The following is a 27,301-nucleotide window of genomic DNA, read 5'->3' as shown; positions in this document are numbered from 1 at the left end:
CTCACCTGTCTCCTGCGCGTCTGTTCGTCGATTGATTGCTCCAAGCCTGAAATCCAGGCTTGAGCAATCAACCACCGATTACACTGATCCCTGCCATTGAATGCAATGGCAGTATTCAATGTATTGAATCAATGTACTGCATGTTATAGTCCCCTATGGGACTAAGTAAAAAAAAAATGTTAATAAAGATCATTTAACCGGTTCCCTAAAAAACTGTGTAAATAAAAATAAACATATGTGGTATCGCCATGTGCGTAAATGTCCGAACTATAAAAATATATTGTTAATTAAACCGCATGGACAATGGTGTACACGCAAACAAATTCCAAAGTCCAAAATAGCGTATTTTTGGTCACTTTTTATATCATAAATAAATGAATAATAAGTAATCAAAAAGTCAGATCAAAACGGTACAACATGGTGCCGCTAAAAACTTCAGATCACGGCGCAAAAAATTAGCCCTCATACCGCCAAGTACGTGGAAAAGTAAAAAAGTTATAGGGGTCAAAAGATGACAATTTTAAACGTATACATTTTCCTGCATGTAGTTATGATTTTTTTCAGAAGTACGACAAAATCAAACCTATATAAGTAGGGTATCATTTTAACTGTATGGACCTACAGAATAAAGATTAGGTGTACTGTGTAGAAATGGAAGCCCCCAAAAGTTACAGTATGGCGTTTTTCCTTCCATTTTGTCACACAATGATTTTTTTTTCGGTTTCGCTGTTGATTTTTGGGTAAAATGACTGATGTTATTACAAAGTAGAATTGGTGGCGCAAAAAATAAGCCATCATATGGATTTTTAGGTGCAAAGTTGAAAGGGTTATGATTTTTGGGAAGGAAGGAAGGAAGAAACAACAAAAGTGCAAAAACAGAAAAACGCTCCGTCCTTAAGGGGTTAAAGGATTACTCCGGTGGAATTTTTTTTTTAATTAACTGGTATCAGAAAGTTAAACAGATTTGTAAATTACTTCTATTTAAAAATATGAATTCTTCCAGTACTTATCAGCTGCTGTGTGCTCCAGGGAAAGTTATTTTCCTTTAGAATTTATTTTCTGTCTGACCACTGTGTTCTCTGCTGACACCTCTGTCCATGTCAGGAACTGTCCGGAGCAGGAGAGGTTTGCTATGGGGATTTGCTCCTGCTCTCGACAGTTCCTGACATGGACAGAGGTGTCAGCAGAGAGCACTGTGGTCAAAGAGAAAATACATTTTATAAGAAAAGAACTTTATGTGGAGCATACAGCAGCTGATAAGTACTGGAAGGATTAAGATTTTTTAATAGAAGTAATTTACAAATCTGCTTAACTTTCTGGCACCAGTTGATAAAAAAAAAAATATAAATTCCACCGGAGTACCCTTTAAAGGTCAAAATGGCCTTGTCTTTAAGGGTTTAAAATAAAACCTGAATTAAAGGAATACTTCAGTGCAGGAACCAAAGGATAGAGACTAAGTGTCTGATTGCAGGGGTTCCAACATAAGGGACCCTCTGCAATCTCCTGCACAGCAATCCGGCAGTCCTTAGGAAGGGGGGCGTGTCTACCTCTGCATGAAGCAGCGGCCCCCTCCATGTAACTCTCTAGGAGAGCTGGAGATACCGCACTCGGGTATCTCCAGCTCTCCCATAGAGATACATGGAGGGGGCGTGTTGAACGACTCTTCTTGTGGGGGTCGACACGCTCCCTTTCTGAGGACTGCCAGGGTGCGGTGTAGGAGATCGCAGAGGTCCCAGCGTTTGTAAGTGCTCCTGCACTGGAATACTCATTTAATCACTTTCACTGTATTAGATTATGAACACTTCCCCTATAAATTATTATTATAATTGCAGAGTATGTTCCATGAATAGATCTTTCAGTGACTACCTATGGTGTTTTTAAAAGAATAATAAGAGATTCAAGAAATGTTATTTTTTATATTCAGGCGACCTTTTATGCAGTCATGAAGTGGTTAAGAAAAGACAAATAAGACTATAAAAATGATTCATGTGTGAATGTGCGGTTATAACTGGCAATGGAAACTTCATGAAGAGTTGGAGAATCAAGACCACAAAAAGGGGATTAATTACTCAGAATTGTAGATTCATTCTAGCAAACCTGAATACAATTATCTAATAACAATTCAGTAACTTCAAGCGTACTGTAGAGATGGAGGAAAATGTGTCTTTATTTGAAAATAATCAGAGAAAAAGGTAGCAAAATTCAGGCACAAAGGAAGACAAGAAGTTCTTTCATTGTTTTAAACCTTTTTTTACTGGACCGTTTTGAAATTGTCTATAAAATGTGGCTTGGCAGAGAGTCATTAAATGCAGTATTTATTATTGGTGAATGTTTTGATATCAGATATTAGTGTAGAGTAAGCCAGCCAAGAGGTAGCATACGCAAGATGTGTCAGATGTATCAAAGTGCACCACTGTGATAAATATAGCACAGTTTCTACATGTCTGGTGTAGATTATTCAGTATCACTTTAGGAATGTAATAACTATCTTTTGTATACTTACACAACTATAATAACATTCTTAAGTACATACAAATCCATTTTTTACTTTCTCATTAACCCAATAGGCCATAAACATTTCATACATATCCTTTTTACAGACATGTGGACAAAGGTAGCACCACAAATAGGCCACAAACTAGTTCTCATACAGACCCCAAATGTGATTTGGTGTACCACTTTATAGAAATTTTCAACATGGATTTTCCTGCTATTATGCAAAATGTCCAGCTGGAAAATTCCTAGGACATTTCGCTAGGACCGCTTGGAAATGCATGTCTCATGCACGGCAGGTCCCGGCTGCTATAAGCAGCTATCCGCCGGTAATGGCAGACATCAACGATCGCGCTGATGTCCGCCATTAATCCCTCAGATGCCGTGATCAATACAGATCACGGCATCTGCGCCAGTGCGGCACTTAAAATGGATAATCGGATATCCCGCAGCACTGCCACAGGGATCCGATCATTTAGCATGATGGCTGGAGGTCCCCTCACCTGCCTCCGGCCATCTCCTGGGGTCTTCTGCTCTGGTCTGAGATCGAGCAGACCAGATTAGAAGATAACCGATAACACTGATCAGTGTTTTGCCCAATGCATAGCACTAAACAGTATTAGCAATCAAATGATTGCTATAAATAGTCCCCTATGGGGACATAAAAAGTGTTAAGAAAAAGTGAAAAATGTGAAAAATCCCCTCGCCCCTTTTTCCAGTTTTCCCCCCAAAAGCATAAAAAAAAATATGTAGAAACATATTTGGTGTTGCTGGGTGCATATATGTCCGAATTATCAAAATAAAATGTTAATTACACTGTATGGTGAAAATTGCTGCTTTTTTTATTACATTTTATTTAAAAAAAATGAATAAAAAGTGATTAAAAAGTAAAATATAAGCAATAGTACCAATAAAAACTACGGATCTCGGCGCAAAAATATAGCCCTCATACTGCCCTGCATATGGAAAAATTAGAAAGGGGTTAAAGGTGTTTTCCAGGCTAAAGTTATTGATGACCTATCCTCATGATAAGTCATCAGTATCATATCAGTGGTGTTGGAGTACATCTAGGACCCTGGCAATCAGCTGATAACCAGTAGAGAAGAGCAAATAGAAGCTGCCGAACCCAAATTTGTTATGAATTTCATGAAATATTCGATTCGCAATGAATGTGAATATTACCGCGATTCTATCGTGCGAATCACTTCATTAAACTCCATTTCTTGTGGTCCAGGCTCCAGGGCATCTAAAATGGAGGATCCACATGTCAGTACATGAGGCAAGGAAGGCTGGGAAGGCGGGAAGGCAAGACGGGAAGGGAAGTAGACGGAATGACCCTGAATCACATGCAGGATGCAGCCCATCTGCAGCCAGTCACCCCTGTGATGTCACAGCCCTATATAATCGGCAGCCATTTTGCGGCTCGTCATATCATGTGTGTTACACCGAAAAGCTCATTCCAGCAGCGTTTCACATCCTAGTCACATCAGCGATCTGGTGGACAGAGAGCAGTGTTTTTTTCACTGAAAAGGATTTTCAGGGGCAGATAGCTGTGTGATGCCTCATACATTTCAACAAGCTGCCTCAACTTCATAAACCTTAGCAGAGGAGGCAGGAAGAATTTTTCATTTTTTTTATTTTTCAGCGCAATTCTGTGTCTTTGTTCCACAACAACTCATCTGCTGGTTATACTAGTCTGTAGACGGTATAATACCCGGCAGTCCATTCCTAATAGTACACAGCTTTTTTGTGCTGCAGTACTGTTGTGTTCTGCTGGTGTTGTGCAAAAATATGTTTTTTTTAAGCGTACTGTACCGCAATTTTCTGCCCTCATGAGTGCATACCACATACGTACATCTAAGTAGTGTACTATTTTGTGCTTGTTAATCTGTCACCATCGGCACCATCGTACATCCTCTCGCAGATCTGAATCGGGGGGGCTCCCTGCGCTCACCTTCCACTGCCAAGGTTGCTGGGGAGGGATGGGGTGGCAGGAGCAGTACCAGCTCCATCAGCAGCAGCCTGAGTCTACAGTCGCTGATGAATAGCTTTCTTCACCTGCATAGTGAAGCAACTCATCAGTAGCAGGTAGACCTGGAGCAGGACCTGAATCAGCAGGTGGTGGTATACCCTGACATGACCCTGCCAACACACTTTGAAGATCCACTGGACTTCTGGGCAGCCAAACTTGATTTGTGGCCGCAACTAGCAGAGTTTGCCTTGGAAAAGCTGTCCTGCCCGGCCAGTAGTGTGCCATCAGAGCGGATGTTTAGTGCGGCGGGGGGCCATAATCACCCAAGGAGAACTCGTCTGTCCACAAAAAATGTGGAGAGATTGACCTTTGTGAAGATGAATTAGGAATGGATCAGCCAGGATTTCCAACCACCAATGCCTGATGCATGAGAGTAGATTGACCATGGTGCCACACCAACACTTCACAAATATGGATAGTGCCAAACAGATTTAAGGCGCTGCTCCCCAATTACAAACATTCCTCCGCATCAGACTTTTTTCACCCACCTTCGTCACCGGGTACTCGTATTGCCACCCATCGCACCACTCTGTCACTGGGTCACTTTTAGGGCTCCTGCTGCTGCCACCTCCAGGCTGTCTCATTCAGCTATAGTCTCTTCTCATGCTTCAGCCAACTCCAGGCTGTGCCATTCATCCAATATATAGTTTACTGATGCTTCAGCCAGCTCCAGTCTGTGTCATTCAGAAACTACATGGTTTAGTGATGCTGCTGGGCCTAGGACATTAACTATATATGTTTATGGTAGCACTAGGTAACATACATCTTCAATGGAAATTTCTAAATTCATCTTTTATTCTTAGAGATTGTGAGGCCCTATTGTCTCCTCATCTGCTGCCAACTCCAGGCTGTGCCATTCAGACACTATATGGTCTCCCCATGCTGCCACAAACTCCAGGCAGTCATTCAGCCACTATATGGTCTCCTCATACTGATGCCACCTCCAGGCTGTCTCATTCAGCCAATATATGGTCTCCTCATGTGTCAGCCACCTCCAGGCTGTCTCATTCAGCCACTATATGGTCTCCTCATGCGTCAGCCACCTCCAGGCTGTGCCATTCAGCCACTTTATGGTCTCCTCATGTTTCAGCCGCCTCCAGGCTGTGCCATTCAGCCACTATATGGTCTCCTCATGCTTCAGCCAACTCCAGGCTGTGCCATTCAGCCACTATATGGTCTCCTCATGCTTCAGCCACCTCCAGGCTGTGCCATTCAGCCACTATATGGTCTCCTCATGCTTCAGCCAACTCCAGGCTGTGCCATGCAGCCACCATATGGTCTCCTCTTGCTTCAGCCAACTCCAGGCTGTGCCATTCAGCCACTATTTGGTATCCTCATGCTTCAGCCAAATCCAGGTTGTGCCATTCAGACACTATATGGTCTCCCCATGCTGCCACAAACTCCAGGCAGTCATTCAGCCACTATATGGTCTCCTCATACTGATGCCACCTCCAGGCTGTCTCATTCAGCCACTATATTGTCTCCTCATGCGTCAGCCACCTCCAGGCTGTGCCATTCAGCCACTATATGGTCTCTTTATGCTGCCACAAACTCAAGGCTGTGCCATTCAGCCACTATATGGTCTTCTCATGCTTCAGCCAAATCCAGGCTGTGCCATTCAGACACTACATGATCTCCCCATGCTGCCACAAACTCAAGGCAGTCATTCAGCCACTATATGGTCTCCTCATACTGATGCCACCTCCAGGCTGTCTCATTCAGCCACTATATGGTCTCTTCTCATGCTTCAGCCAACTCCAGGCTGTGCCATTCAGCCACTGATGCCACCTCCAGTCATTGTGCTGCCATGTGACTCCTTCTTAGATTTGGTCCTTTGTACCAACACGCTGGTGCCCGGCACACTAAAACATGGGAGTTAAAAGTTCAATTTCAAAATCCTTAATTTCAATTTCAAAGTCTTAAATTTAAATAAAAAAATCATAAATTTCAATGGTCTCCTCATGCTACAGCCAACTCCAGGCTGTGTCATTCAGGCAATGCATGGTTTACTGATGCTGCTGGGCCTGTGTTTGGGAATAAAAAATTTGTTATGGTAGCACTAGCTACCCAAAATCTTCAGTTTAAATTTCAGAATTCATCATTTAATCTTAGGGATTGTGAAGCCCTAGTGTCTACTCATGCTGCTGCCAACTCCTGGTTGTGCCATTCAGACACTATATGGTCTCCTCATGCTTTAGCCATCTCCAGCCTGTGCTATTCAGCCAATATATGGTTTACTGATGCTGCTGGGCCTGGGTCTGGCCCTAAAAGTTTTGTTATGGTAGCACTAGCTACCCTAAATCTTGAATTTAAATTTCAGAATTCATCTTTTAATCTTAGGGATTGTGAAGCCCTAGTGTCTACTCATGCTGCTGCAAACTCCTGGCTGTGCCATTCAGACACGATATAGTCTCCTCATGCTTCAGCCAACTCCAGCCTGTGCCATTCAGCCAATATATGGTTTACTGATGCTGCTGGGCCTGGGCCTGGACCTAAAAATGTATTATGGTAGCACTAGCTACCATAAATCTTCAATTTAAATTTCAAAATTCATATTTTAATCTTAGGGATTGTGAAGCTCTAGTGTCTACTCATACTGCTACCAGCTCCACGCTTTGTCATCCAGCCACTATATGGTCTCCTCATGCTACCAACACCTCCATGCTGTGTCATTCAGCCACTATATGGTCTCCTCATACTGATGATGCCACCTCCAGGCTGCCTGTAATCTGCATGTCATACTGAATAACAGTATTATTTCACTACCCCAGCAGACTCCATATGCGTATTAGAACACAGCAAAGTGTTCTACACCCCTATTCTACACCCCTATTGGCTCTTTGTAGGCCAGGCCGTTTTTAATATAGATTCGCCGCGAATCAAACATTTGCTCATCTCTATTAACCAGAGATGTGGCACGACATACATGTCAAGAGCAGAGAGCACACTGGAATTCCGGCAGCTCACCATTCATTATTAGTGATAAGCGGTATAGGCCAGATTAGAATTTGCGATATTTTGAGAATATTTGGACAAATATTCGTCCTTCATTCGCGTATTTTGCATATTCTCTCACTTTTTTCCAATGCGAAATTCGTAATAAAATTCCCACAATGCGCATGCGTGATTATATCTTTCAACTAACTATTTTCCTATTGGCTGCTAGGGATGTTGCTAACCTCTGACAACTTTATTTGCATCCTTCTCATTGGCCCAAAAGCTAAAAGAAGGGAGGGATCAGTGTCCTCTGGAAGTGCAGAGATTGGCAAAATTTTTGCATAAAATTTGCATTCGCATATTCGCCTTCTTTGGACCACAAGCTGGAAGCAGGGAGGGATAATCACTTTTTATTTACACAGTACACATCATTGTGATGGGTACTGTGAAAAAAAAACTAAAAGAAAACGAATATTCGTCATAACTAATATAATTTGCGATATTCTAAATAGTGTAATTGCGAAGTGCTGATATTCGCTGTCTCTTCCCCCTGTGTTCTCTGTTTGTGTCAGTACTGCATTTCTGGCAAACAGCTGAACTACAGGGTACCAAGTGTCAGCCTTCCCATCAATCTGCTATTAAAGATCTATCTTAAAGATAGGTCAGCAATAAATTTAGCTGAGAAAACCCCTTAATGGCTGGTATTCGATGTCCATAATATGCAGACCTACCTCACTTCAACTAAACCAGATTTATATCATGAAACAGTTCTATGGTGATTTAAGTTTTTTTTTTTGTAAAGTGCCACAGGAGGTCAGGATATCGCAGTTATGCAAAATGATGGAAGTTCAAATGCAACTGAATTACAGCTGACTTTAATTTTTATCTGACCTGAAATGTACTTTAGAGAATGTTATCTAGTAAAAATCAGTTACTCAAGGACATCTGATGTAAATATACGTCCTGATGCGCTTGAACTTAAAGGGGTACTCCGGTGGAAAACTTTTTTTTTTTTTAAATCAACTGGTGCCAGAAAGTTAAACAGATTTTACTTCTATTAAAAAATCTTAATCCTTCCAGTACTTATCATCTGCTGAAAACTATAGAGGAAATTATTTTCTTTTTGCAACACAGTGCTGTCTGCTGACATCAGGAGCACAGTGCTCTCGGCTGACACCTCTGTCCATTTTAGGAACTGTCCAGAGCAGCATATGTTTGCTATGGGGATTTTCTCCTACTCTGGACAGTTCTTAAAATGGACAGAGATGTCAGCAGAGAGCACTGTGCTAGTGATTCAGCAGAGAGCTCTGTGTTCCAAAAAGAAAATAATTTCCTCTGTAGTATTCAGCAGCTTATAAGTACTGGAAGGATTAAGATTTTTTAATGGAAGCAATTTACAAATCTGTTTAACTTTCTGGCACCAGTTGATTAAAAAAAAAAAGTTTTCCACCGGAGTACTCCTTTAATGCACCAGGACATACATTTACATCCTGTTAATGAAGTGAGCACAGGAGCCAGGGCCCCGCTGGTAATGGCAGACATCAGTGATCGCACCGTGATCAATACTGATCAATATGTCACCTGCCTCTGCTACTCTCCTGGGATCTTCTTCTCTGGCCTGCTTTCTAGCAGACCAGAGAAGTAAACTGACAATAATACTGATCAGTGCTATGCCTATGCATGGCACTGAACAATAGTAGCAATCAAACGATTCATATAAATAGTCCCCTATGGGGACATATAAAGTGTAAAATGGATGTAAAAAAAATTTAAAAAAATTAGAAAATTTCCTGAGTAATAATTTTATTCGCCCCTTTTTCCAATTTTACCCAAAAAGCGAAAAAATTATAATTAATATTATAATTAATAAACATATTTGCTAATGGCACATGTGTAAGTGTCCAAACTATCAAAGAATAATGTTAATGTTAGTGAACGGCCTAATCGTAAAAAAAAGTTTAAAAATTGCTGCTTTTTTATCACATTCCCCCAAAAAATGTTAAAAAAAAGCTATTAAAAAGTCACATGTAATCAAAAGTTTTAAACATACTTATTTTCTAAAAATAGTTAGATTTTTTTTAAAGCAGTACAATAATGGTCAGGTATCTAAACATGGGTATCATTTTAACCATATTGGCCCACAGTATAAAGAAACATTTTTTACCGTACAGTGAGAAAACGAAACCCTCCAAAATTAGCAAAATTGCTATTTTTTGGGTTTTGCCATACATGTCATTACAAAATATAATTGGTCACGCAAAAAACAAGCCCCATATGGGTCTGTGGATGGAAATATAAAAAAGTCATTGTGATGGCTCTTAGGCTACTTTCACACTGAATGAGGCTCCGTTACAAACGGACGTTAAAGGGGTACTCTGGTGGAAAACCTTTTTTTTTTTTTTTTATCAACTGGTGCCAGAAAGCTAAACAGATGTGTAAATTACTTCTATTAAAAAATCTGATTCCTTTCAATACTTATCAGCTGCAGTATACTACAGAAGAAGTTGTATTTCTTTTTGAATTTCTTTTCTGTCTGATCATAGTGCTCTCTGACGACACCTCTGTCCATTTCAGGAACTGTCCAAAGCAGGAGAAAATCCCCATAGCAAACCTGTCCTGCTCCACACAGTTCCTGACATGGACAGAGGTATCAGCAGAGAGCACTGTGATCAGACAGAAAGAAATTCAAAAAGAAAAGAACTTCCTGTGGAACATACAGCAGCTGATAAGTACTGGAAGGATTAAGATTTTTTAAATATAAGTAATTTACAAATATGTTTAACTTTCTGGCACCAGTTGAATTAAAAAAAAATAGTTTTCCACTGGAGTACCCCTTTAAGGGCTCTTTTTCACCCCCCCTTTGACTCCCATTAACGTCCGTTTTTGTAACGGAGCCTAACGAGAGTCATAACGGCACAGGGGATCCCATTCATTTGAATGGGATTCCTCTAACGTCCGTTATTGCTGACGTTATTCCGCCAGAAGATAGCGGGGAAAAAAAGAGGTCACAAGCACAAAGTTTTTCTCCCGTTATCTTCCATAGGCCGTCACACTGCTGGGCACAAACAGCAGTGTGAAAGGAGCCTTAGAAGATGAGGAGGGGTGCATTTACATTACAATTTTGCTATACGGTTCCCAAACAGGGTTTTGCATTAAAAAGCATATACAACCGTATAGTAAACCATTTACATTGACCTCTCATACAAAAACTTTCACAACACAACACATGTATCCGGTTGTGTAAGTTTTTGTACTTGTAGAGTTTTGTGCCTTTTGTTTGGCCATGCACAAAACTGCAGTCAACCAAGGTTTTGTGTCCGGTTCTGTACTATTTTTCTGTTTACAAAGGTTTTGTGTCTTTTATAAAAAACCTTATACAGTTTTTATAACATTATATGGAAACCGTATGGAGCATACGATTGCATACAGTTTTGTCAGTTTTAAGAATTAAGTTATTAAGGGATAAAATTAAGGGGCAAAATTGTTATGTGAATGTAGCCTTAAAGGGGTACTCCGGTGGAATTTTTTTTTTTTTATCAACTGGTGCCAGAAAGTTAAACAGATTTGTAAATTACTTCTATTAAACAATTTTAATCCTTCCAGTTCTTATTATCTGCTGAATACTACAGCGGAAATTCTTTTCTTTTTGGAACACAGAGCTCTCTGCTGAATCACGAGCACAGTGCTCTCTGCTGACATCTCTGTCCATTTTAAGAACTGTCCATAGTAGAACATCCCCATAGCAAACATATGCTGCTCTGGACAGTTCCTAAAATGGACAGAGATGTCAGCAGAGAGCACTGTGCTCGTGATGTCAGCAGAGAGCTCTGTCTTGCAAAAAGAAAATAATTTCCTCTGTAGTATTGAGCAGATAATAAGTACTGGAAGGATTAAGATTTTTTAATAGAAGTAATTTACAAATCTGTGATAAAAATTAAAAAGAGTGGGAGCTCTACATAAAACATAAGAGCCTAGCTGAGGATACTGTGTGGCACATAACCCGATGTGCCAAAAATATAGAGGAAAAGCAATTGGAGTAAAAACAGTTCTTCTAGGCTAGGGTATATCTTAGTGGAAATAGAGAGAGAGGGAAAAAAAATAAAAAAATAAAATAAAATACATTTTTTTTAAAGAGGAGATAATAGAAAGATAAGTACTAGTGAGATAGTCCAGTATTTCGAAAATCCGTTTTATTAAGTAATTAAATGTATGTCTTTAAGCAGGGCCCTTGCTCTAGACTATCACAATTTAAATGCATAAAGTACATAAAATACCAATTAATGATAAATAAAATACATGGATAAAAAACTACTGGATACTGAGAACTGTTGTATTAACTTCTGATGCACCTGATACAATATAAATATTCTAGGTTTGGTTACTGCAGCTCTCTCTCTATTTCCAATAACTTATACCCTAGCCTAGAAGGACTGTTTTTACTACAATTGCTTTTCCTCTAATTTACAAATCTGTTTAACTTTCTGGCACTAGTTGATTTAAAAAAAAAAAAAGTTTTCCACCGGAGTACCCCTTTAAGACATGCCTTATAAGAACAGCGTTTGTATTTATAAGACAACACCTTTAATTATGAGAAATGATGGGAGAGATAAAAGTAAAGAGACAGTATCTATATTACCTTCTGTATTTACAATCCATGGAAGATATGCATATGCAGATTTGTAGGCACATGTGCTATTTTCAAAAGTGCAGGATCCATCAGCGACAGTGGCCCCCTTAGCAGAACCTGCCAATGAAAAAAAAGAAATAGTTTTTGCAGCAGTTGAACAGACTGGAAATTACCCTGTGTAAAGAGGAGAATGGTTTAATGATGTGAAGTACAGTGTTGCCAAAGGCTGTGCCACTATGAAACAGCCAGATGCCAACTCATTTTTACCAGCTGGGTTCCTGCTGTAGAGCTTGTGCAGCAAGAGAAAAGCCAACAAGAACCAGAAGATTGTGGTGGTAAATTCTACACAAATACTTGAGAAAAGGATTTTCCTTTAAAATAAGCTTAAAGGGGTACTCCGCCCCTAGACATCTTATACCCTATCCAAAGGATAGGGGATAAGATGTCTGATCGCGGGGGGGGCTGCCGTTGGGACCACCAGTGATCTCCCGGCAGCACCCGGCGTTCGTTTAGAACGTTGGCTGCTGCACCGGAAGCTCGTGACGTCAAGGCCACGCCCCCTCATGACGTCACTTGCATTGAGGGGTCGTGATTGTGATGTCATGAGGGGGCGTGGCCATGAAGTCAGTGCCACATCGCTAGTCATCTTGCACGGAGCGAAGATCGCTCCTTTCACCTGATGACTGCGGTGCCGCAGCAGAGATCGCGGGGGTCCCAGTGGCGGGACCCCATAATCAGACATCTTATCCCCTATCCTTCGGATAGGGGATAATATATCTAGAGGCGGAGTACCCCTATAAATATGGTTGGGTAAAACCTAGAAGTCAGGTAAGTCAATCTGATTGCATGTTATTCATGTCTATATTGACAAGTCACTAAAACAATCAAGTTGGTTTATAGAGTGGATCTAAAGTTAAAAAGTACCTGTCACCAAATAAACTGTTCTCAATTACCTCAGGCTATGTATCCTAACTATTTCTAAAATCCCTCCTACCCTTAAAAACAATTTCAGAGCTTTAAAAAGCTGTGTATCATACCTTTCTTCTTGCTCGCATAGAGCAATTTCCCAGCAGGAGAAAGTGGGCGTTTCCCAGCAGGCATGACATCACTGCTGGGGGCCAACTTCTGCCCTCACACTGTTGCAGCATTGTGATGAATAGAATATCTCAGGCTCTGTGCATGTTTCAGTCTGTGCAGATGTCAGTGTGGCTCTCATTCAGCTGTCAGTCTGTGTGGCTTTCTGTGAGAATCTGTGGAGCTTTCACTTTCTGTGCAGCGGAAAATCAAGCTCTGTGCAGAAAAACACTTCCTGGGTTTGAACTCTTGCCAGGCCGGGAGGAGACCAAACCCACTTTATTAATTGTGGCAGGGAACATAACAGAGCCACCTAGTGGTCGTTTTTTTTCTATTACATTTTACATATTTATGTTGATAATTTTAAAAAGCAAGTGAATGGGAAGGTGTCTGCTAATTAGACAAGGAACACTACAGTAAAAGTTATATTTTGTGACAGGTACTCTTTAAAGTCTACTGTATTTTTTTTATTCCTGTTTTACAGTATCTCACATAAGAGAGTCCACCCCTCACATTTTTGTAAATATTTTATTATATCTTTTCATGTGGCATCAGTGAAGAAATTGCACTCTGCTCCGATGTGAAATAATGAGTGCATAGCCTGTATAAGGGTATTTTGGAATATCTGTTGGAACATTCTGCACAGACTGTCTCATTGATTTAAATTGGATTCTGCTGCAAAGTGCACATGGGGAAATTTCTGCGTCAGATGTTTCTGCCTCTGAAATCCCGATTCCAGCGTCCACAGAAAGAATAGACTTGTCTATTCTTTCTATGGATTTTGCTCAGAAATGCATTACACTCTATGAGACAGTGCATATCCTAATGGTCCAAGTGCCCGCCGGATTATTCAAATGTGTGGAATGTATGCCCATGTTTTCCGGGCGGACATTCCACGCATTTATGAACTGTAGCTCCCCATTGCCAGCAGTACTCATGCAGCCCCAGACCATGACAGTCCCACCCTCATGCTCGACTATAGGCAAGATACACTTATCTTTGTAGACTTCACCAGGTTGCCGCTACACATGCTTGACACCATCTGAACAAAATAAATAGATAAATAAATGTATCTTGGTCTCATCAGACCACAGTGCAGGTTCCAGTTATCCATATTCATAGTCTTCTTCTTTTCAGCAAACGGTTTGTGGGCTTTCTTGAATCATCTTTAGAAAAGGCTTCCAATTGATGCAGTGTGTGGCGTATAGTCTGAGCACTGAAAGACTGACCCCTCACCCCTTCAACCTCTGCTGGCAGCACTCACACATGTGCACTCAACTTCTTTGGTCGACCATGGTGAGGCCTGTGCTGAGTGGAACCTGTCCTTATAGCCTTGGCCACTACTTTACATTGCAGCAGTGTCATTTATTCAGTGTTGTCACATGAAATAATAAATATATTCACATGATATAATACAATATTTACAAAAATGTAGGGTGGACTCACTTATGTGACATACTGTATGTCAGGTTCTACTCGCTAGATATGTTTATTTCCTTTTTCTTGCCCAGGTGGTTTGTGCTGTATACCACTGTGGCTGAGGATTGACTGCAGAAGTGGCATGGGTATATTGGCACACCATCAAGTAAACAAGTCTGGGTGGATGGACTGGAGAGGTTTTGCTGGACACCAAGGGGAACATTTATCAATGTTTGCTTATGTATTCCTTTTTTTATTTATTTTTTTCTTACGATTTTTTTGCTTATGTGCAACTTATTTATCAACTGCTTTCAGCCTAAGCAATCTTTCTTTTTCTGCTTTGGTAGTGGCCTTTTCTGCTCCATGTCTGAGCTGGAGTAAATTTAGTAGGGTTTTTAAGGGTTCCAACTTTTTTTGCGACTTTCGCACCTGATAAATCTCTGACCACTGCAAGTCAAAAATCACTTTTTGCTTTGGTAAGCAAGATTTTTATTTTTTGCCTAGGACACTGAACAATCAAAAAGTCAAAGAAAAAAGAGCGTAGGCGCACGTGCGACTTTTTTTGCGACAATTTTAAGCAAAAAAAAAAAACTACTAAATGCTTTGATAAATGTCCCCCCAAGAAGGTTAAACAGATGACAGGTAGTATAGGTTCTTCTTGTATTTTTCCTAAATACTGGCCAAAGTTTATTATAAGTTGTATAACCCCTTAGTTAGTGGATAACAGTCACTTCCGATTTGTCAATCTTCTAGCAACTAGGCTTATGTTACAAGATTAAGTAGAATATGATCACAGTGGTGGATGGAGACAAACTTTAAACCTCTGCCAAAAAAAAGTTTAAAGGAAAAGACAAACTGAAATCTCAGGATCAAACTGTTCTAAAAAAAATCATATTCATCTGGTGGCTGATGCATCATTTCCATGAATTCCAGACCTGTTAAATAATGTGGGAAATGGTCTATGCTTTACATTCTATTTCATCCTACAAAATAAGAAAGCTGACCATGCAACGGGGCAGAGAAAAAGTTAACCATTTGTCCATAGCAACAATCAGATCGCTTCTTTAACTTTTCAGAGACCCTGTTGAAAATGAAAGAAGCAATCTGATTGGTTGCTATGGGCAACTGGCAAACTTGTCCTCTGTGCAGGTTTTGATAAATCTCCCCCAGGGTCCCCATTTTTTGGTCTGGGAATCCAAAGGCGCCCTGACTGTGCTAGGACTGCACAGACATTGCCGTCCCCATAGGTCCCCAGCAATGTGGTCCACGTGAATTCCGCCCAAAAAAAAAAAAGAGCAAGCCTATACCTAGTCTAACAGTGCAAACAGGGGCAGGGTTTATAGATGCTAGTAGACCATGATTAGGCTAGCAAAACAATAGTTGCCTATATCCTGACCTGAAGTTTTACTTGGTTTCTTGTTACGGCATGCATATGTAACATATTTGCTGTAACATATCAGGTTAGCCTCGGTCTTAAAGGGGTATTCTGGCCTTACACATCTTATCCCCTATGGAGGGGTGAGACGTCATGTATCCATCTCGGGAGCAGTGCCCGGTACAGAATGCCTGGAGCTGCACCGAGATTGCAGGGGGTTCCAGTGGTGGGACTCCCGCGATCAGACATCTTATCCCCTATACTCTGGATAGGGGATAAAATGTCTAAGGCTGGAATATCCTCAGTAAGGGTGGCTACTACTTTTGCTGGCTTTCACAGCCATGTATCATTGCCCAGTCATGTAAAACGTATTCATATGGACAGTGTAAAAAAAAATTCATGTGAAGTGGAGGAAGCACTGCGAGTTGTCTATATCTCCTCAATCGGACAGCGACTACACAAGTCTGTGTGAAAACAATCCCTGAATAATTTTTAGAGCAGCTGTCCTACCCACTATTCTTGTACACAGGCAAGAAAACATTTTTAATACTCTTCTGATGGCTTACAGCCGTTCATTTTTGGTTATCTGAGAACTACTAGATAGCATGATACAACCCACCCATATAATTCCATTCAATAAAAAGCTACTGTGTGTAATGTGAGCTTTCACCAACTTGCATCATTGTGTCGTGAATTAGTTAAGTCAATAGAAAGATTAAAGCAATAACCACACAGAATCTTAAACAGGCCAGCAGACACACTATAGACTTGCTATGACAACACCTGTTGTATATTGCTCCAACTGTGTTATCCTCTTACTGTAAATTCCATGCCAAATTATATGCCATTTATAGCACAACTGTTGTGGTTTCTTGAAGGGAACAGCCCAAAGCCACTACTTATATTATTAGAATAAGATGTTTCCAAAAATCCCCATGTGTGAAGGGCAACTGTCAAAAAGAGCAGAGACATATTGGGCACTAAATGGGTACATTATACCGTACCCACCCATCTGAGTTCAGGGGGCTGCATGCTGTTGCTGTCTGCAAGCTAGGGCTGTGTTTACATGTGGCGTTTAATTAGCGGTACCGTCACTAATTACCACAACAATTTTAGAGTTAGTTTTCAAAATCCAGTATAAATTACACGAACTACCAAAACTTGCCTAATCACTGTAAGGGTGCAAGCACATCACATTTTTGCTATACAGCTCTTGTATATGGTTTCAAGTTAAAAACTGTACAGAACTGTATAGAAAACTGAATGCATTGTAAACCATATGTCAAACACATCATCCGGTTCAGTCCGTTTTGCATCCTGTACGGTTGTGTCCGTTTTTTTTACCCAGACCCAAAACCATAGTCTACCATGTTTTTTGGTCCGGGTGAAAAACCGTATCAAACCGTATACGTTTTTTTTTTAAACATGGGAGTCAATGGGAATCATACAGAACCGTATTTGCATACGGTTCCATCCGGTTTCCACCATATGGTTTTTGACTGTGCACAGTTTTCTTTTTCTTGGAAAAAAACTTTATTCAAAATGCAGTAAAAAGTAAAAAATGTATACATTTTTTTCTTTAAAAACGGATGCATCCGTACATCATTTTTCAAATCGTATACGGTTTTTAACTGTATACAGGTTGAAATTTGTACACACGTTTTGATACAGTTTAGTCAGGTTTTGATAAATCCGTTTTTCATCAAAAACCTGATACGAGAACTATATTGAAAAAACGTGGTGTTTAATGCACCCTAACAGTGCTTTATTCATGGTAAAATTGCTGAAATAATGGTAACATTTCTGCTGTAATTATCAGTGGTATTGCTAATTAAATGCTAAGTGTGAACACGGCCTAGATGTGGGAGGCTTAGCTCACAGCATGTATGTAACAGTGCTTAAATTTTATGTCAACACCCATCACCTCCATTCACTCACTAGTGGAGAGGGAAACAAGCCACTGACAGATACTTGTAGCAGTGTTCACAAGAACTTTTCATCCTAGAGAACAGAGGCCCAAACCAACAGATTCTGACACATTTCAAAAGATTGTTAGATCTGGAAGGTCAATGTAAACCTAAAAACTACAGAAATTTATAAAATCCTGGAAATATTGCAAAATGCTAACTAGGTTGGCCAATAGATTCATACTGTAATAACAAAATGTCTTTACAGGCTATTCCAAGAGAAGGCAAAGTGTTCTTTTCTCAAAGGGTGAATAACATACTATTTGGCAACTGTTTTTAACTCTTTGACAATATCTGCTGTACATGTCCACAGATGTACGTGGAGACAACATGGTACAAGCTCAGCTCCAGATGCATTATGACTATGTTATAAAGCTGACACCTTCCTGCAGAAGTCAGGACTGAAGGTAATTCAGATCCTAGTCCTTTAAAGGAAATCTGCAGCAGTATATAACTTACCCCCTATCCGCAGGATCTCCTTTACGGCTCTGCCGCGGCTCTTCCTATGCAGGAGGCGTGTCGGGCGCAGCATGATGCCGAGGCCTACACGCCTCCTCCATGTATCTCTATGGGAGAGGTGGAGATGCAGCGTGGAGATGCAGGATAGGGGAGAAGTGTTTGATCATTGGGGGTCCGACCGCTGGACCCCCACAGTCTCCTATACAGGGACCCAGCACTGCTACGGCTCTGCACGGCTAGTACTTGTGTCATCGACTGAGGTTGACAGACACGCCCCCTCCATTCAGCTCTATGGGAGAGGCGGGGATGCAGGAACGCTCCATCTCCCCCTCTCCCATAGAGATACATGAAGGGGGTGTGTCGGCCTCGGCATCATGCAGTTGCCGACACACATCCTGCATGGGAAGAGCTACGTCAGAGCCGTAAAGGAGATCCTGCGGATAGGGAATAAGTAATATACTGCTGCAGATCTCCTTTAATCCCTCAGATGTGGCACTCAACAGAGACCACAGCATCTGAAGAATTAAACGGGGAAAGGAGTCTCCCTTCATCACAAAAGGGCTTCCTCCCTTTTCTCCCCTCAAAGTACTCTTATTACACTTTGCCGAAAAAAAGATTGATTTAATAGTGGTCAAAAAGTAAATGGTGATGTTAAATAAAAAAGAAAGATGTGTAAAGAAGTGGATAAAACATGGATGAAAAAAAAATGAAAAAAAAAAAGTAAAATAAAATTAGGGTAATAGTATGTCAAATACAGTTTTTTTTAAAGATTACTTTACATTTCTTACAGTCTACTAGGAGAAATGTTCTTGCATATTACAGTACAATATAGGGAACTGTATTGTAACATGTTGTGCACCTGTGTGATTAGGACAGGTTGTCAGTCACTTAAAGGGAATATGTCAGCTGTTGCTAAGAGCTGCATACACCATTGGATTGCTGTTAGGGTGTAATGGCAAACTATCTTTTCTTGGAGCTGATGGTAGTTTGCAAACTTATCAGAATCATCCAAGTGCCAAGAAACTAGGGACACTCTCCTCAAGTGCCACACCATGGCACACCTACTTGCTCACCCTCATCTCCCAGCCCTTCCTTTACTGACATACAGGCCTGTACAGTCCAGCTGTGACATACAGCCCAACTGTGTCTTTAGCTCTTAGCAGCAAATAGAGCTGACAGATTCCATTCAATCAGTACAAACAGAAAACAATGTGAGAGAGCAATGTAGGGCTAGGTTCACATATGACCAGCGCCCGGCTCAGTGAATCCAGCCTCAAACTTGCCACAACATATGCCACAACTGATGACAAAAGTGCATCAGTTGTTTAGTATCAAAGTTCATTAATTGTGTAGGCCCGAAGGTGGGACAAAGCAAGAAACGTTCCACCATTTAGCAAGTCCAACGATCCACCACCCAACTTGAGATGCTGGATAAATGTGAACTGTCCAATTCAAATGAATGAGATCAGTTCTATCATTCATTTTCCTCTGATGCTTTTTCTATAGCGCTGGAGGCAAACGCTGCTGGATTCCAGATATATGTAAAAAGTGGACCTGAAAGTGATGTGCATTCAATTTTTCCCCCCAAAATTTTTGTTTTCCCACTTTTAATATTTACTAATGCATTGAGTATAGTATATCAGACAAATCATTAACCCATTAGCTGGCAGCCTATAAGAGAAACATTGGTATTTGAGCTAAGGCTCTACTACCTGTTTAGACCTGCTGTAAGGTGCTCAAGTGGTGCTTATACACAGCCTATGGACTATTACTCTAAATAAATCTTGGAGAGCACATCCTTACCATACAGGTGGAAAACACTTTTATTAACTAGAGTGCCATTAAATCGCTCAATGCTTTTAATTTATACCCTGATATTTCTTCAATTGCATTTCTTCAATTGTCATATAACAAGTTGGCTGTAGATAAAGGCACCTACAGGATGACTATGAAGTTTCAACTTAGTTTGAGGGTAGCTCTGTTTCAGCAGTCATTTACATTTGAGAACAAGGTAATTCAAGAAAGAATTTAAGAAAGAAATCGAGAGAGAGAGAGAGAGAGAGAGAGAGAGAGAGAGAGAGAGAGAGAAACAGAACAAAACAGAAAGAAAGAGAGATAGAGAGAAAGCGAGAAAGAAAGAGAGATAGAGGTAAAGAAAGAGAGAGAGAGGGCGAGAGAAAGAAAGAAAGAAAGAGAGAGGTAAAGAGAGAAAAAGAGGGCAAGAGAGAGAGAGAGAGAGAGAGAGAGAGAGAAAGAAAAAAAAGAGAAAGAAAGAACGCTTAGCCAATAATTGGCACAGTGTTGACCTGTCTCTGAGAGGACATTTGCTGCAGGGATGACCCTTCAGAGGAAGATCAAAGCAGCAGACACCAGGAGCCCTAGGACAAGGATGGGACAGGTGAATAGGATTTTATTTATTATTTTTAGTGTACCGGGGGTACGACAATTCACTGACAAATACCGGCCATGTATTGGACAGTATTTGTCAGCGCAGAGCGGGGATTGGACACCGCAGTCTATCTATCTTATATATATGGGCCCCGGGGGATCGGAAGGGGGGAATAATGGCACAAGGGGATTAGGATGGAGGGGGGGGGGGGGGGATAATGGCAAAAGGGGATTAAGAATAGCATTAGTATCGCATTAGAAAAGTAAGCCATTATGAAATTAAGTACTTTTATTACTTATTTTGTCCGCGGATACCCCTCACGCGTAAGTTCCGCACGAGGGGTACCCGCGGACATACTTTCACCCTTTTGGGGAACAGTCGCGAAAAAAGGTTGAGAACCACTGCTTTAGGGTCTATTCACATGTACAGTATCCTGCACGGAAGTGACGTGCAGGATTTGATGCTGTATTATGTCACTTAGGGTGCGTTCACACAGATGGATGCGCAGTGGATCTGCCGACAATGGACCCTACAGTGCTGCCTCCTCAGTGCATGCTCATAGTGGCAATCCGCCGCTATGAGTAGACAAGGTGCAATGTGTGTGTCGCTGCGCACAAGTGCAGTATGCTCGCACACATCGTGGCTGCTCTCGGCCTAGCTCAGGGAGCAGGGGGAGCGGCCATGATGTGTGCGAGTACACCGCATGAGCGCGGTGACTCGCACATCGCAGTGTGTTTGCTTGTATTCCCAAAACAAAGGGAAGAAGTGTCTGATAGCAGGGGGTCTGACTGTTGCAACAGCCAGCGATCTCCTGCACTTCACCTGGTGCATGAAGCAGGGGTCAACATGCTCCCTCCATGCATCTCTACGAAAGAGCCGGAGATAAACACAAGTGCTGTAGGAACCTCATGATCAGACAGTTATCCCGTATTCTAAGAAGTAAAGTGATGGATTACCACTTAAACTAAGTAGAGCCAAGCTGCTCAAGTGTCGCAGCCTGCCACATCTCCTCACTCACCTGTACCACTTACAGTGGTGATCAAAAGTTTGTATTAATGTGTAAAAATTTGTATTAATGTGCACAAAATTTGTGTAATAAAGAAGCCAAGGAAAGATGGAAAAATCTCCAAAAGGCATCAAATTACAGATTAGACATTCTTATAATATGTCAACAAAAGTTAGATTTTATTTCCATCATTTACACTTTCAAAATAACAGAAAACAAAAAAATGGCGTCTGCAAAAGTTTGGGCACCCTGCAGAATTTATAGCATGCACGGCCCCCTTTGAAAAGCTGAGACCTGCCAGTGTCATGGATTGTTCTCAATCATTAACTGGGAAGACCAGGTGATGTCAATCTCAAAGGTTTTAAATGTCCAGACTCATCTGACCTTGCCCCAATAATCAGCACCATGGGTTCTTCTAAGCAGTTGTCTAGAAATCTGAAACTGAAAATAGATGACGCTCACAAAGCTGGAGAAGGCTATAAGAAGATAGCGAAACGTTTTCAGATGTCAATATTCTCTGTTCGGAATGTAATTAAGAAATGGCAGTCATCAGGAACAGTGGAAGTTAAAGCAAGATCTGGAAGACCAAGAAAAATATCAGACAGAATAGCTTGCAGGATTGTGAGAAAAAACTATTCAAAACCCACGTTTGACTGCACAATCCCTCCAGGAAGATCTGGCAGACACTGGAGTTGTGGTACACTATTCCACTATAAAGAGAACCTTGTACAAATATGGTCTTCATGGAAGAGTCATCAGAAGAAAACCTCTTCTACGTCCTAACCACAAAAATCTGCATTTGAACTTTGCAAATGAACATGTAGACAAGCCTGATGCATTTTAGAAACATGTTCTGTGGACCGATCAGGTTAAAATTGAACTTTTTGGCCGAAATGAGCAAAGGTAGGTTTGGCGAAGAAGGGGAACAGAATTTAATGAAAAGAACCTGTGTCCAACTGTTAAGCATGAGGGTGGATCAATCATGCTTTAGGGTTGTATTGCAGCCTGTGGCACAGGGAACATCTTACGAGTAAAAGGAAAAATTGATTCAATAAAATTTCAGCAAATTTTGGATGATAACTTGATGCCATCTGTGAAAAAGCTAAAGAGAGGATGGCTTCTACAAATGGATAATGATCCTAAACACACCTCGAAATCCACGGGGAATTACATCAAGAGGCGTAAATTGAAGGTTTTGCCATGGCCTTCACAATCTCCTGACCTCAACATAATTGAAAATCTATGGATAGACCTTAATCCCTTAAGGACCAGGTCGATTTTGGCCTTAAGGGCCAGACCAATTTTATTTTAGCATTTTCGATTTTTCCTTCTCGCCTTCTAAAAATCATAACTCTCTCATATGTCCATCCACAGACCCATATGAGGGCTTGTTTTTTGAGTCACCAATTGTACTTTGTACAGATGTAATTTTACATCACTTATTTTACCATAAAATGTACGGCGCAACCAAACAAATATTATTTTTTATGTGGGAAAATTGAAAAGAAAACCGCAATTTAGCAAATTTTGGAAGGTTTTGTTTTCACGCTGTACACTTTCTGATAAAAATGACATGTTTTCTTTATTCTGTGGGTCAATATGATTAAAATGATACCCCTGTTATATGCTTTTCTATAATTGTACCACTTAAAAAAATCTAAAACCATTTTAACAAAATTAGTATGTTTTAAATTTCCCTATTTTGACCACCTATAACTTTCTCATTTTTCCGAATATATGGGGCGATATGAGGGCTCATTTTTGCGCCATGATCTGTAGTTTCTATCGGTACCGATTTTGCTTAGGTTTTACTTTTTATTAATTTTTTTGGGAATAAAATGTGGCAAAAAAGCAGCAATTTTGGACTTTATTTTTTATTTTTTTACGTTTACGTCGTTCACTGTACGGGATAATTAACAATATATTTTAATAGTTCAGACTTTTACGCACGCGGCGATACCAAATATGTGTATTCATTTTTTTTTTACGCTTTTGTGGGGGTAAAATGGGAAAAACGGACGTTTTACTTTTTATTGGAGGAGGGGATTTTTTATTTAACATTTTTTCCTTTTTTAAATTTTTTTACACTTTTTATGTCCCCATAGGGGACTATTCATAGCAATTAGTTGATTGCTAATACTGTTCAGTGCTATGCTTAGGACATAGCACTGATCAGTATTATCGGTGATCTTCTGCTCTGGTCTGCTCGATCTCAGACCAGAGCAGAAGACCCCGGGAAACGGCCGGAGCCAGGTGAGGGGACCTCCGGCCGCCATGCTGGATGATCGGATCCCCGCGGCAGCGCTGCGGGCGATCCGATAATCCATTCAAAGTAGCGTACTGCTGTAGATGCCGTGATCTGTATTGCATCTCAGGGGTTAATGGGGGAAATCCGCGCGATGTCCGCCATTACCGGTGGGTCCCTGGCTGCTGATAGCAATCATGGTGGCGTGTAAATGTACGTCATGGTGCGTTAAGTACCACCTCACCATGACGTACATTTACGTCCATTGTCGATAAGGGCTTAAAAGAGCAGTGCGTGACAGACAGCCCAGAAATCTCACAGAACTGGAAGACTTTTGTAAGGAAGAATGGGCAAAGATTCCTCAAACAAGAATTGAAAGACTCTTGGCTGGCTACAAAAAGCGTTTACAAGCTGTGATACTTGCCAAAGGGGGCAGTACAAGATATTAACTCTGCAGGGTGCCCAAACTTTTGCAGATGCCATTTTGTTGTTTTCTGTTATTTTGAAACTGTAAATGATGGAAATAAAATCTAACTTTTGTTGACATATTATAAGAATGTCTAATCTGTAATTTGATGCCTTTTGGAGATTTTTCCATCTTTCCTTGGCTTTTTTATGCACATTAATACAAATTTTTACCTGGGGTGCCCAAACTTTTGATCCCCACTGTAGCATCTCCTTTATTGAAATACGGGACTCTGTACAAAAATCAAGGAGAGATCGGAGGCGAGCGTGAGCGAAATAAAAGTGCCAGTCTGTGGCACTAAGCGGTTTGGTCCCACCTTCTTGACACTTGGCTGAGAAATAAAAACGTAATTTTATATGATTGGCATTCATCATCAGCTCCAGGAAAAATAGATTGTTCTTATACCATAACAGCTATCCAATAGTGTCTGCCGCTCTTAGCAATAAATACAGCTGACAGATTCCTTTACATAACAGCATAGATCACAGATTGATGAATATGTGATAGAAATGAGGTAGATAGACCAACCAATCAATTGAAAGAGAAAGATAGATAGATAGTAGCAAAGAAGTGTTGAGGCAGCACAGCCAGAGTAAAATGCAGTTGATGGGTGCAGGCCGGTTGAAACAGTCCCAGTCGCAGACTGTATAAGGATATCCAAAACAAAGGTCCAGCAGCACACAAGAGGATTTGCAAACAGAGTGTTTTTATTATCCCATGTTCAGATACAACATTTCAGCAGTATCTCACTGCCTTTCTCAAGCATAGTACACTGGGTATCAGTGCTCAAATATATCAGGTGAACAATCAAATGCATAATTATACTCAATTTACACAAAATCACAAGATACACAGAAATATATCAAAAGTGCAGCTCAAAAAATGTAATATTCTTATAAAGTGCTTCCACAGTTTACACCAGTGGTGCCCAAACTGTGGCCCTCGAGATGTTCCAAAACTACAATTCCCTGTCTGTCCAGGCATGCTGGGAGTTGTAGTTTTGCAACATCTGGAGGGCCACAGTTTGGGGACCACTGGTTTACACAATCAAAAAATTGACTATATATATTTCCATATAAAATGACATAAAACCAATATGTATAGTTAATTATCGTGCAGGTGTACATAGTGAGTGTGATTAAAAACAAACAAAAGTGGGAAAAGCAGTTTGCCTTCCCACTTTTGTTTGTTTCTCATCACACTCACTATGTACACCTGCACAATAATTAACTATACATATTGGTTTTATGTCATTTTATATGGAAATATATATAATTCATTTTTTGATTGTGTAAACTGTGGAAGCACTGTATATGAATATTACTTTTTTTTAGCTGCACTTTTGATATATTTCTGTGTATCTTGTGATTTTGTGTAAATTGAGTATAATTATGCATTTGATTGTTCACCTGATATATTTGAGCACTGATACCCAGTGTACTATGCTTGAGAAAGGCAGTGAGATACTGCTGAAATGTTGTATCTGACCATGGGATAATAAAACACCCTGTTTGCAAATCCTCTGGTGTGCTGCTGGACCTTTGTGTTAGATAGATAGATAGATAGATAGATAGATAGATAGATAGATAGATAGAAGATAAATAAATAAATAGATAGATAGATAGATAAACAATATAGATAGATAGATAGATAGAAGATAAATAAATAGATAAATAAACAATATAGATAGATAGATAGATAGATAGATAGATAAACAATATAGATAGATAGATAGATAGAAGATAAATAAATAAATAGATAGATAGATAGATAAATAGATAAACAATATAGATAGATAGATAGATAGATAGATAGAAGATAAATAAATAAATAAATAAATAAATAAATAGATAGATAGATAGATAGATAGATAAATAAACAATATAGATAGATAGATAGATAGATAAACAATATAGATAGATAGATAGAAGATAAATAAATAAATAGATAGATAAATAAACAATATAGATAGATAGATAGAAGATAAATAAATAAATAAATAAATAGATAGATAAATAAACAATATAGATAGATAGATAGATAGATAGAAGAAGAGTACTGTATAGATAAAGAGTTATAAGCTAGAAAGATGATACATGGCCAGATAGATAATAAAGATTGATAGAAAAATATAGATAGAAAAAATGAGTAGCCCCCACAATATGCAGTACATAATATCTGTCAGGACATATCCCTCTATTCACTACATAGCATGCTGCAGCTTCTGGTGTGCCTCCTGCACTGGGCAGACACATGGACCTCTTGTCTCCCAGGAGCTGACACAAGATAGCAGTGACAAGTTCTAGGACCCCTGACACCTCTATGTGGCAGTTGCACATCTTTGGTTCTCCTCACTGCTGTTGGATGCCCACTCACCTAAAATGTCACTTACTTTATTTCCTACCTAACCTTTTCCTACAGCACATGGCACTTACCTGTCACACACAGCAGCAGTATAGGGAGGCAGAGTAGCAGCATATTCTCTCTGGCTGAGCTGCAGGTACCACTGAGGCCACCTACTCCAGAGGGCTGCAGTCAGAGCCTCTAGGATGGGCTGACTATGTGGAGGCGGGATGGGGGAAGGTGGGGAGTGAATGGACAAAGACAAAGATTACTGGGGAGGGAAGAAGAAGCCCATGCTGCAGCTGACAACTTCCAGACCTACAGACCGCAGGCACAACGTGTAAACTGCTGTACAGCATGTGAGGGAGCATTGCTGGTACACATACCATGCCGCCACACCACAAAAATGTCCTATCTATGTACATGTTATGATCGTCACCTCAGGAGTGCACATTGCATCTATACTTTA

At 40.4% G+C, this 27,301-nt stretch overlaps 1 protein-coding gene across 3 annotated transcripts in view; it reads right to left on the bottom strand.

Annotated features, from left to right (window-relative positions):
- Window positions 1-27,022, bottom strand: part of MAMDC2 (MAM domain containing 2) — a 158,641-nt gene extending 131,619 nt beyond the window's left edge. For all 3 annotated transcript variants that reach the window (XM_056523072.1, XM_056523074.1, XM_056523073.1), the window contains exons 1-2: window positions 26,925-27,022; window positions 12,099-12,206 (exon numbers count right to left, since the gene is read on the bottom strand). In XM_056523072.1, coding sequence (XP_056379047.1) covers window positions 12,099-12,206; window positions 26,925-26,967 — 151 coding nt within the window. In that variant the 5' untranslated portion in view covers window positions 26,968-27,022. The remainder of the gene's footprint in view (window positions 1-12,098; window positions 12,207-26,924) is intronic.
- Between the last annotated feature and the right edge of the window lie 279 nt (window positions 27,023-27,301).

This window comes from Hyla sarda, chromosome 1, assembly GCF_029499605.1.
Source record: "Hyla sarda isolate aHylSar1 chromosome 1, aHylSar1.hap1, whole genome shotgun sequence".
NCBI lineage: Eukaryota > Metazoa > Chordata > Amphibia > Anura > Hylidae > Hyla > Hyla sarda.
This window is presented reverse-complemented; position numbering and strand designations above follow the sequence as displayed.